We start from the raw sequence: 12,387 nt of genomic DNA, 5'->3' as shown, positions 1-12,387 counted from the left end.
AACTTTCTGACGAATCTAACGGATATCTTGATGTGTATCAGTGGCTTGATGGCGATCTATTGTGCTGCGTTCGTGTGAGAAACCACCAGTTACTCATCACACAATGGCGCCGTCGATCATCAATGATTTGGTCGATACACTGTAGATTGGGAATACATTGAGCCAGTGTCCGGTAAATATCGACAGTAAATCTGTGAATACTGCCTGAGAAGACACGAAGGTCTTCGTGCTCGGTCATAAATACCGGCGCGAGGGTAAGTTAGACACGGGACATCTTACTACCTATACACTCATTCTTACACGCACATATATATCATCGACAAAATGGAGCCTAACAAGCCTCAAAATTTACCTTATCCCACCCGCTTACAACGTATATACCGTGCCTTTGGCTTCACCAAGGGGTACAACTTTGTTCTTTGGTTCCTCTTCGGGGGAGCATTTCTTGCTTTTACACTATCTCGTTTTATATATCTCGACTTTGACGGACGATTATGTCCAAGTGAGCCACCCACGAACAGGCCGTACGGCTCAAGAGGAGCTGTTCCTGGAGAGTGCTACTATTACCGTAGTCGTGTTGGCAAGGCTGGTATAATCATGCATCTCGCTGGCATTCTCCCGGCAGCTGTTCTGGTGGTCTTTCAGTTTCTACCAGTTATTCGACATAGAGCCCTCATCATTCATCGAATAAATGGCTATATCGTTCTCTTACTGTCAACGGCCGGAATGATTGGAGTCTTTATGATTGCAAGACACACCTTTGGTGGCACACTGGAAATGCAAACTGTTACTGGTACTGCAAGCATCTTGTTTGTTACGTGCATGTTGTTGGCTTATATCAACATCAAGAAGCTCCAGCTTGAGCAACATCGAGCGTGGATGATCCGAGGGTGGATTATTGTGAGTCCTCTCACAGAGCTTCAATAATTGACTTGCTAACACTTGACAGGCCGCTCACGTTGTCACCATGAGACTAGTCGGGATCATAATGGCCCAGATCACCAGCCGCATGGATCCTTATTATACTACTACCCCATGTGCAGTCTTGGACTCAATGTTTTATCACAACAAGCCTGCCGTGGAAGCACTATACCCCGACTGCATTCGATTCTACACGGGTGAAACTCCAGACCAGCGCGTCATCATCAAGGGAACATCGGGTGGACGCCCCGATGAGATTGCGGCCAGTCTCAATAGTGCTTTTGGGGCGAGTGCCTGGCTTGCTCTGCTCCTTCACATCATTGCTGCGGAATTGTATCTTCGACTTACATCTGCTGAAAGTGAGAGGTTACGAAAGGTTTCTTATAGGTGGCAGCAAAACGCAGGTATGAATGATCCGGGGAATGCTGGGTTGACGGCGCAGAGACTTGGGGATGCGGAGCCGTGGGTATGTCCTGATGATGACCAGACGGTTTATAGTGATGGAGAGAGTTTTAGGTGATGGAAAGGTAATTCATGGAAGGGAAGAGGGCATGACCTTATCACATAACAACTTAGTAGACAATTAATACGAAGCACAAGATGCTACTGACAACATGAGCAAGAAAATACTTAATTCTCATTCAGTCGAAGCATTACACAGCTATCTACAGTCCATTTGTTAAATACCAGACCACCAGTATGTCTCATCGACCTTGAAGGAGCCCTTGAGTGCCTTGTCGGTCACAGCACTGCTGTCACTAATAATAATCTCGTACTCACCAGCCTCAACACACCACTTGTCCTTCTCTTCGTCGAAGTATGCGGCGGCATATTTCTCCAACTCAGTGATAGTCACCGTCTTAGACTCGCCAGCATCTAGCTCAACCTTTGCGAAACCCTTGAGCTCCTTGACAGGACGGTTCACCTTGGCAGCTTGCATTGGGCGCACGTAAAGCTGCGCAACTTCTGCACCGCGCACGGAGCCTGTGTTTTTTATGGTAACGCTTGTGGTGAGCTTGCCATCCTTGGAGGAAACATTGAGGTCTGAGAAGGCAAAGGTGGTGTATGAGAGGCCGTGACCAAAGGGGAAGTTGACTTCACGGTCGGCAAATTCGTAGTATCGGTATCCCATATACACATCCTCACCATAAAGTGTTCGCCCGGCTTCGGTTCGGAAATTAAGGAATGCTGGGACATCGGCTAAGCGCTTGGGGAAGCTCAGCGATAGCTTGCCAGACGGGTTTGCGTCACCAAAGAGAATGTCTGCAATGCAGTTACCCGTCTCGTTACCACCATACCACGCCTGAATCACAGCAGGGACTTCATCCAGCCAGGGCATCTCCTCCGGCGTACCAGTCTGCATAACAACAGCCGTCTGCGAATTCGCGGCTGCGACAGCGGAAATGAGCTCATCCAGAGCTCCGGGAAGCTTCATGCTCTCACGGTCGGAGCCCTCCGTCTCCCAGTCCGAGTTCAGACCAGCACAAATAATGACCTGATCATGCTCCTTAGCGAGAGCGACAGATCGCTCGATTTCCTGCTTCGCGTCGATGACCTTTGATGCACCGACGCGAAGAGATCCGTGGCCGACGACGGGGTTGTCCAGCTTGAGGGTGAAGCTTGGGGCCGAGGCAAACTCAATCCTGATCTTGTACTTCTCGCCCTTCTTTAGGTCCTTGCGGCCGAGCTCTTCCCGTGTCGCTGTGCCGAAGAACGCGTCGCCGGCGATTTGCTTGGTCGAGTTGTCGACGACAAGCTCGTCGTTGACGTAGAGGTTGGCAGTCCCGCAGACGATGACGCCAAACTCGTACGTGGAATCTTCCTCGACTTCTAGAATTCCTTCTAGATCTGCGAACCAGAGGTCTTCGAGCTCAGAGTTGTAGTAGTCGACGAGGTGCATTTCCGACTTGGCAAGCCATAGCTCGTCGACGGGCTTGCGGGATGTGTCGCTAGGTGGCTTGTTGTACACCTTCCAGCTCATACCAGCCTTTCCGTCTTCGCCCTTGGTCTGGCTTCCCAGTAGAGGGCTCAGTTTATGGGTGTAGGCACCTATAGTGTATGCAGTCTGGCTACCGAGCTTTTCAGCGATACCATCGTAAGGTGTCACAGCGTAGTAGGCGGCTAGAGAGGCAGAGCCACCACCATGGTAAGTCGCAACCTTGGCGTTAGGTCCAATGACCAAGGTCTTCTTATCCTTCGCCAACGGAAGAAGGCTCTTCTCATTCTTCAGGAGCACAATACTCTCGTTTCCGATCTTACGGAGAAGAGCGGCTGTCTCAGGTGTATCGAGTGTCTTCTCAGGGCCGTGTTCCTTGACACCAGAGGCAGCACACTTCTTGACAAACTTGAGGACCTCTCGGGCGCGGTCATCAATAACATGCCCCCAAACCTTCTCACAAGCAGCTGCAAAGTTGAGGACATCGCCTCGCCAGCGAGTAGGGCCAGGCATCTCAAGATCAAGACCAGCCTTGATGGCGTCTGTGACACTATATGTGCCGTACCAATCACTCATGATCAGACCCTCCCAACCCCATTCTTCACGTAGCATGTCGTTCAGTAGCTTCTTGCTCTCACTGCAAGAAGTTCCGTTGACACCGTTGTAAGATGTCATGAATGCACCGGGCTGTGAGTCTCGTACAACCAGCTGGAAGGGAAGAGCGTAGATCTCACGAAGTGCACGCTCTGTGATGATAGCTTGAACACTCATGCGCTTATGTTCTTGATCATTGCATACAAAATGCTTGATTGTTGATTGCACACCTGTGCTCTGGATTCCACGAACAAGCGCAGCGGCACCGAGGCCAGCGAGAAAGGGGTCCTCGCCTATAGACTCAAAACCACGTCCTCCAAGAGGCGAACGTTGCATGTTGATGGTGGGGCCGAGAATTACATGAGCACTCTTTCCAATTGCCTCTTCACCCATCTTTTTTCCTGCTTCCTCAAGCAGTTCTTGGTTGAATGTTGCACCAAGGCCGGTGCCGCAGGGAAAGCATGCTGCCGGGATACCGTTGAAGAATCTGGTTCCTCTTACGCCGTTGGGGCCATCTGATAGACGTAGAGATGGGACTCCATGCTCTGGGAGTGACTTTGTATGCCAGAAGTCAATTCCTGTGGAATGTTAGCTGCTGTTGTTTCCATCATGTGCTGCTACTAACCTGCCAGGAGGGAGACCTTCTCAGCGAGAGACAGCTTCTTCAGGACCTCTTCGACGTTAATGTCAGCCATTTTATCACTTCCAAAAAGCCTGTTTCACGGTAAAAGCAAGAATAATGGGAAACTAAGTCAATTGACAGGAATCAGCTCCTCTGATCAACAGATAAATACTCGCGCCTTGAACAAGCTGGAGAACCTGTCTGGGTAAATGACAACCCCGCAGCAACTTGCGTGTCTATTCTGCCTGATACATATGCATCCGTCGGGCGAGAAAAGAGCTATCCTCCTCTATCATTTGCCAATCGAACAGACCAGTTCGTTCTCATGATACCAGATGAGCATCTAGTTGGTGGTGAAGCCCCACGGATGATGAGCTTGTGAACTCTACCCGTGGTTTAACCGATGTTTCCTCCAATCATAGAGCGTATCGACAGGAACTCATTCCAGGTTATCGCTTCGTCGGGACGAAATTCCGTCTCGTAAACCTCGGACAGCAACAGCACGAAGCGGGGGATATAAGCGTATTGCGTCTTGAATAACCATGAGATACGTGATGCCAGAGTTGAATCGATGGAAGGAGTCGAGAAAGTCTGGTCATGTGAAGAGTCACGTGGGGACGATTTGGAAGGTTCGTGGAAGGCGGGAACCACCTGTGGATGGGCTTGTCTTCACCTCGGCAGGGGCAATTCTCACCATGATCAATACCCGAGATTTCCACCTCTCAAACTCGGATTAACACAGGCCCTGATGAATCCGGCACCAAAGAACGTGCCTTTTCCGGTGGATCCTTCAAGATCCGACGACCTACTTCACGGTACTTTTCCACGCTTACTACCAACAAATTAAACGGGCCGAGATTTAGCAGCAAACAAAGAGACACTCCATGGCCAAGATCCGATCACTAATCGCTGCGGTCCGTTACGATCCGGCAAATGAACCAACATGTTTGCTTTGTCTCGCTCCCAAGTCCACGGTGTCGTCGCCGCCCCAAGGCCCAGGCACGAACGGAGGGGTGGTGGTTCCGCTGAGTCTAATTGTAGCAGGTCCACATAGAGCCTTTCAACAGAAGAACCACGAGAGATGAGAGCTTTGGGGATAGCTACACTACAGTACAGTCTTCTCCGTCCCGATGAATCTCCGAACAAGACGGCGCCGATTGCACCCGGCCCGAACTTATCAGACTCGGGTCGGAAGATACCCGGTCCAACGGTGGGTTCACGCGACAAGACCGTCGACCACGCTATGTATGACGAGTAAATGGTGGCAGATGAGACGAAAGAAATTGCTTCAGCCATCATCATGCACGGCAATCGAATTCTCATCATCAATCTCGATTGCTTCTCGATTACCTTGACCAACTATCATGTATTTTGCAGATCGAATTGTCATCATGATCCGTACGAAATGCCAAGACTCATGCTTCGCTGCATTCACGTGTATTCAACACCATTGCTACGCTGTGTAACCCGGATCAGACCAGCCGTGGCGGAGGTTTTGGTTCCTGTTTCCTGGGACTAGGCTGAGTCCAGATCACCCCGCGGCATTCACTAACGTGGAACTAAAACCTTGGTTTTGCTTTCAACTTGCAGGATGGAGACCCTGGATCAAACCCAAGTACCGGTCTCAATCTCATACTCGGCTTTCGTTCCGACCGTGACACATCATGGCTTCAGGGACAGTGATACAGTGATACTGACGACTGACACGGCAAGCCTTCTCGTAAAACCACCAATGGATGGATGTCATTCGTGCCGCGACAGAGTTAAATTACTACCACCATTTGCGCTACAGGCGGCATTTGTTGCGCATGGCTGCCTGCGGCTACCCAGGTACCAGTTGTATCATGACTTCGTTTGACTCTTGTCACGAATATAAAGTTTGAAGCAAACAGATGACTCTGTAGAGTATCACGGGTATGCATAAACAGCAGCACTCTATCACGAATTGCTCACTCGATTCGATCTCGCGTCGTACTAGGGTTGCTGTTCGCTGGGGTTCGTTGCCGAAGATCAAACCAGGCCGGGCCTTGAGGATCTGGTCTAAAGTGACATGCATAGCTGGAAAGTGAGGCCTAGGGGTCTGCGACGAAATGACGGCAACGGTCTCTAGGCTGATGTTGCAGTTGATGGCTAGGGGTGTTCTGCCACCAATGGGCTGCCTTGATACACGCTTTTGGCGCTGTCCTACGAGGGTGGCATGCGGACCGTCTTGTGGGATCGAAAGTATGTTTGCATGCATCCGTGGCCCCAACGTCTGCACGTTTCTTGGCCTGAGTGCCGGCGTCTAGTGACAAGACTAGTTATCAATAGGTGAAAGGGTCTGAAATTAGGAAAACGAGCAGCACAAGCACAAGATGAGAACGAATTCGAGATGGATGGTTAAAGCGGGTCGTGGAATGAAGTTATGGAGCTTGGATATCGGCATCTCTCTTCCCCGAAACGACCCTTGCTCAAATTATCGACGGCGCCCGTTCATTTGACATCGGTCGTTGAGACCCACGATGAAGTCCCACAAGGCCACCGAATAGCTCTCGAGTCCGGTGTTCTTCGCGACCAAGTCCGTCCCACGCTAAGAGCCTTTGGTCGAAGCCATCGACTGTGAATGGACATGATTGATCATTATCCCGCTAGCAACGATTGGCGATGAGAGCTTCCTGTTCGAGGGTTGCAGAGGCTACTGAGAGAACCTCAAATGGCGGGTTGCATTCGGAGCGCGCTTCACGGTATTCGGTCACTTTGCTCGGTATCTTCAGACCCAATCACCGCTAGAAGTGCCCTGAACGGGGAGACGGGGAATAAATGGCTAGTACTACCAACCCGTCTTTGATCAAGGCTGAGCTACGAGCTCACAGAGCAGAGCAGAAGCTGCTTCCTGTCTCTGTAAGCCTCACAGAAGCCAGGTTTCAGCCACAGCTGAATGAGTAAAGCATAATGAGGATAGGCTCAGTCGCGCGAGTTACAACCAGTTGGGTTTCTTACCGCGTTGACGACGATCTTCACAGGCATACATTCTCGTTGGTCATGGAATACGGTACTTGAGTACTTCAGACCGCTTCCAGAATGATTACAGCAATCCACTAAGGCACACACATGTGTGAAAGCTCGTGTTTCCTGTCCAATCCCGGCTCATCAGAATGAAGCCCTCCAACTCATGGGTTTCATTGCTGGCATGCTTATCATTGCAACACCTCCAAGGAAGCTTGCATATCTTACAGGCAATAGCACACCCTGAAAGAGTACAGTCACCTCACGGAAAAAGAAAATCTCATCCTTACGGCCGAAGAACATTGCAAAAGGACTATGGCGCATGTCTTGGCGGTTCATCCGTTTGGAAAGATCACTGCCAAGACTGATTCTCGAGGCTGCAAGGTGAGACAGTCTCCCAGCACAAATTCATACCGTTGGGTACCAGCCCCGAATAAGCCCTGTTCCAGCGTCGAAAGAACGTCATCAGCCACATATTTTTATCCTCCCCGTCACGGTGTGTGAAACATGATTGTGGACGCCTCATCCGAAGTGCTTGCTGAATATAGAATAAGATGAAAGTCAAATTGGTGTACGGAAACAAGATGAGGGCAAATGGAAGCTTCTGTACAGAGTACGTTCGGTCCAGCCCTGCCACGTACGCGTATCACCACGTCCACATGGCTTGCCGCTGTGCAAGCAACAACCGTCAAACTCTGTCGGTCTAGCTCACGAAATGCCCCGTATCTTTAGACAGATGAGACGGAGACACGGAGGATTTTTGACACACGAGTATCGAGTACTTGAGATACTTTGTCCTCGACCCCCTTTTTTACAATTCGAGCGACCCCATCACATCGCATGGTAGGCGCCTCGCCACGTGCCTGGTAGCAGTGAGGGCGTGCATCAATGATTTCAGATGCTGCAAGAACAAACTCTATTATCTTCTGCACTGGGTTCGAGAAGAACCTTGCTGTCAGCCACACTCAGCCATAGCAAGTACATATTTCATGATGATGGATTGATAAAGCGTCGAAGCTTTTACGTATGAGATATTAACAGAGGATGCAACACCTCCTCGGGCCTCTTGAACCAAAGCGGTGGTTTCTCCTCTCATTGAGTAATGAGTACGCCTTACCACAGTCGGTATCTTTTCCTGCAGCCATCATTGTCTGCAACGCAGGGGGCCTTCTTCAGACTCTGCTTGTGTCTCCTGTCACCTCAGTCCCTTGAGGCCCCATCCATGCTTGCCTCGTGGTTTTTAGGTACATAGATGGAGCTAACTGATCTGGTCTCTTAGTTCTTGTGAGGAAGGGCGATGGGAAGTTGGGAGATCCACTTGCGTCCAACCTCATCTCTACTCGCAACTCGTGCCGCTACTCAACTAATCCCTGGCTTGAGGCCTAATTGAATATCATGGGCTCAATGGATATCCGGCTCATACATCTTGGCGCACCCATTGACACGGTTGTTTCTTTTTCTGACTGCGCATCACTTCACCGTCTAGCAATTTTAAGCAGCCGTGCATGAGTTATATGCCCGAGACGTTATTTGCTTGGTGGATTGAATGAGATACTCAAGGGTCCTTACTAGCGTCATGATCTCCCAAATCCCTGTCAGCAAATCCATGCAAGCCACGTCCACCCAGTCTCAGTGTGAACGGGGGTCCATGGTGAACGGCCCAGGGGTCATTGCAAGGCCTGTAATTTGCAGCCAGGATTATCCCAACGGCTCGAGGCGGATCGCCATATTCAATTCTACACCACGATATTAGTCAAATGACTTTTCTATGATGTGCTGGCTACAGCAGTGCCGTATCTCTGCATACGACAGTGTACAAAGGACAGTACATATGAGAATGACAATCAAGAAGCGGTATACCGGTCGGCGCTTTCATATGCCAGTTCTCCAGGGAAGAATGTCATCATTGCAGAAGACAACCACAGATAATGCAACTCTATGCCTGATCGGGGAACCGCAGCAACCCCTGGGCACGGCAAACCCAATCTTGGGGCCCCTTAGCAACGAACGAGCGATGAACGAGCCAACAGATTGATTAGAGGGTATAATTACTGTGATTAATCTCTACGAACTGTGGCATCTCTCAAGTCAGCCCCAGGAGAATTTGGCTGATGTTAGTCCGCTTTGAGCCATGTGTGTCTGTGTGGTCGCATGGCCGACATGACAGAAACGGTAACAGGACGGAAATCGACGCTGACGAGGACACCATTAGACAAGAGATGGAGACAACAGGCTGACGCCTTTGTTCGACACGACTTCCTTCCATCTTCTTTTGGCGTAGCATGTCTCACTGTTCGTTACTCCTGCATGAGAAGCCCCCATCCTGCAGTTCCAAGGCCCCCCCTGGGAGCGTCGATGATTCCTCGATCACGGCCAGCAGCACCTCACTTCAACCTCTGACTGTCATGGAATAGAAGCTGCAGCAACCTTCTAGCGCAAACTCTATGACCCTACAGAACCCCTTGATTCTGCAACTCTAGCGTCCTCGATAAATTCAGCCTGTCATATACCGTTACTTGTCTGATAGTTCTCCACATCTCGGACCGCTTCACCCTCTTCAGTTAGACGCATTTCCTCCAACTCAACGCAACCATCTTCATCTTTCAGTCACGAAGAAACGGCTGTGCAGCAGTTGAAGTTGGAGGCAAGACAGTACGTACAGGAGTTTGAAGCGCGCTTTGGGGGGCTGTAGCCTCTTCACCCTCCCTCTCGAATTGCTCTGCATCCACTCAACACGTGCCGATGCCATTCTCTCCTGCAGATTGGCCTTGCATTGGCTTCGATCACCCTTCTGAACAGTCTTCCAGGCGCCTTCTAGGTTTTCTAGCCCTGAAGCTGATTTGTTACCTTCTCACTGGACAACATGTTGCGGTGTACAGGATAGTACAGTAGAATACAGCACAGCACGGCACAGCACAACGCATTGTACGTTGTGCATCCCACACATCTGGGTATCTTCACCGCAAAGTGGGCGTTAGACGTCAGATGCAGGTCATTGTTGTACATACAGGATCTTGCGGCCTTAGACGACATCGGGGTCTAAATTGCGATGGAAAATTGAAACAAAACAATTAAATGCCCGCGCTTTGCGTGAAGAAAGGGCTCAGACTCAAACAGGCCAAGCCACCTACGCAATAAAGCCCTGAGTTGCTGCTGTCAGTGTCTCACGGGACTGTTGCTTCGTTCGAGTTCGTTGCACCGCTAGGTTGGGGAATGCCTGTGCGTCCCTTCTGCTGGCGAAGTGCATACTCGGAAGGGAAAAGTCGCAATTATACAGTACAGTATACGATAAAAATACAGTTCAGAAGAGGAGGGATAGGCAATACCCAACTGAAAGTTGGGGTTTGTTTAGTGGCTGATCTTCAGTGTCACCAGTTTCATTTCCAACGTCAGTGCAGGCCTTTCCTTGAGGCTTCAGGTGGAAGTCAGATGCAGATGTGGAGGGGACTTTTTAGTGCCCATGCCCATTGTTTCCCGCGGGAACAACCCGGCCGGTATGTATCTTTTGGTTTGTCTATCGCTGCAAGGTACTTACTTACTTTACTTGCCTATACTTTGAGCCAAGCAATTGCGTGACGAGGCCTCTGTTTCGCCCTCTCCGACCAGGCGACGTCTTGTTCCGGTAGTCGGTGGTACAAACCGACGTCGACGAATTGAGGCTCGAGCCGCGATGTCGTACAATCGCCTTTTTGCTTTTTGCCTGTTGCTAATCGAGAAAAACGTCCGAAGGGATCACGGAAACAAATAGAGTTTCCGCGAAACATAACGTTTGAGGCTGCTTTTCGCCCTTATGTCACGGAATCGAGACGGAAGTTCCGCGAAGAATGTCCATTACGTAGCTCCTCCGGAGGGCTGAGACTTTGTGTCTCTGGCTGCGTATGTGTGTGTGTGTGTGTGTCTGCCTCTGTCTGCCTGCCTACCTGTCTCATATCGAGTGTGTCGGTGTCGGTGTCGCACCGATATTTAATATGGAAATCGCCGTTTTGGGCATACAAGACCGTGACGCCACCCCGGCTCTTGAGAAGAGAGACAAGAGAAACGGCACGGCACTGGACAGGACAGGACAGGACAGGACAGGACGGAACATTTACTGTACCTCGGGACTGTATCTCGGAGCCTGCCTGTTCGTTCAAGCCTAACCTGAGACTAAAGTTTGTGCTTGCTCCCTCGGAATCGCAAAAGTCCATGTTTAGAATACGCATGTGGCCGTATGAGATTGTGTCAAGCTGTCATTGCGAGACAAGGGCCATATGGTATGGATGGGCCACGTGCGTGTCCATGCAGTTTCGCCACGATCTTTTACAAGATTGGAAAAAATTGCACTTGAGAGCGTGGGAGGCAAAAGCAAGTATCTCAAGTCACTCTACTTGGTATTGTTGCGGCTCAATGTTGCGAATTTTCCCTGCTCGAGATCTCCCGCAACCGCAAGGGGCTCGAGCAGTGACATGTGCGATGCAACGCAACTGAGAAATGATATAGTTGTAGTCAAGGTGGACAACTGACGTCTTTGGGCAGGGTAAAAGGGAGCTACGTGGTGAGTAGCATAAGGATCGGTTTGGTATCAAGTATATCTGCTCCAAAACTCCAAAACGAGATACCAACTAACAGCACAGCAGCATGCATGCCTGTCGTCTGCTAGAACAGCTTTTTACTGTACCCCTTGGCACATAGGGGGATAATCAACTAGACCATTAGCAGTAAAAGCGCTGGAACGATATCAGATATCCTCCTCCCTGGTCCATGGGTTTAACCGTACACTGTAAGTGGGGGACCCTCAGACTGCCCAATGCTCGACACTCCCACTCCCTCTTTGGGACTCTGAGCCATGTGCGTGACGGGAACATGGCGGTGGAGATGCAGTCTCGATGTAACTCTCCTACGTATGTAGAAGACGCTTACCAGTAATTACCAGTAATGAAAAGAGAAGGATAATTTTAAAAACAACAACAACACCACGTACATACAGCACAGTACAGCAAACGTACACCCCCTGGTAGATATGGGAATATGCCATTAATTATAGGTCGAAATTGGACAAGGGTCCGTACAGGGTTTTGGAATGTCATCGACCATGTAAGCGTATGGGGTAAAATGAAACCAGAGGATTTTCCCATCTTGGGCCCGCCTGCTAGTCAAGAGATAGATGTTCATAGTGTACAAGTTGAGTTGCAATCACGATCCATGAGAGGAAGAATTGAGGCCAGAGTGTGAAGAATCCAAACGTGTGTATCTTGATTCGTGAAGAAAAAGTATCCTAGTAAGAACATGGGTAATACCATCATACACCGAGTAATGTATGTCAAAAACATCTCTAGAAACAAAGAACCCC

General features: G+C 49.9%; 4 protein-coding genes across 4 annotated transcripts; 2 read left to right on the top strand and 2 right to left on the bottom strand.

Annotated features, from left to right (window-relative positions):
- The first annotated feature begins 205 nt into the window (after positions 1–205).
- On the top strand, positions 206–1,583 carry FVEG_09249 (hypothetical protein). Its single transcript, XM_018898230.1, has 2 exons — positions 206–900; positions 950–1,583. Exons 1-2 carry the CDS (start codon positions 325–327, stop codon positions 1,439–1,441), a joined length of 1,068 nt encoding a protein of 355 aa, XP_018756075.1. The 5' UTR covers positions 206–324; the 3' UTR covers positions 1,442–1,583.
- FVEG_09248 (beta-glucosidase) lies at positions 1,539–4,768 on the bottom strand. Its single transcript, XM_018898229.1, has 2 exons — positions 4,077–4,768; positions 1,539–4,029 (listed from the first exon to the last, which is right to left on the bottom strand). The coding sequence occupies exons 1-2, from the start codon at positions 4,144–4,146 to the stop codon at positions 1,601–1,603; spliced, it is 2,499 nt and encodes an 832-aa protein (XP_018756074.1). The 5' UTR covers positions 4,147–4,768; the 3' UTR covers positions 1,539–1,600.
- A 1,042-nt stretch (positions 4,769–5,810) lies between these two features.
- Positions 5,811–6,392, bottom strand: FVEG_16545 (hypothetical protein). Its single transcript, XM_018905793.1, has one exon. It carries the CDS (start codon positions 6,310–6,312, stop codon positions 5,938–5,940), a length of 375 nt encoding a protein of 124 aa, XP_018756073.1. The 5' UTR covers positions 6,313–6,392; the 3' UTR covers positions 5,811–5,937.
- Positions 6,393–9,746: 3,354 nt separating this feature from the next.
- FVEG_16544 (hypothetical protein) lies at positions 9,747–12,110 on the top strand. The gene is made up of 2 exons (XM_018905792.1): positions 9,747–11,623; positions 11,675–12,110. Exon 1 carries the CDS (start codon positions 10,272–10,274, stop codon positions 10,632–10,634), a length of 363 nt encoding a protein of 120 aa, XP_018756072.1. The 5' UTR covers positions 9,747–10,271; the 3' UTR covers positions 10,635–11,623; positions 11,675–12,110.
- The last annotated feature ends 277 nt before the right edge of the window (positions 12,111–12,387 follow it).

Source organism: Fusarium verticillioides, chromosome 5 (assembly GCF_000149555.1).
Source record: "Fusarium verticillioides 7600 chromosome 5, whole genome shotgun sequence".
Classification (NCBI taxonomy): Eukaryota; Fungi; Ascomycota; class Sordariomycetes; order Hypocreales; family Nectriaceae; genus Fusarium; species Fusarium verticillioides.
This window is presented reverse-complemented; position numbering and strand designations above follow the sequence as displayed.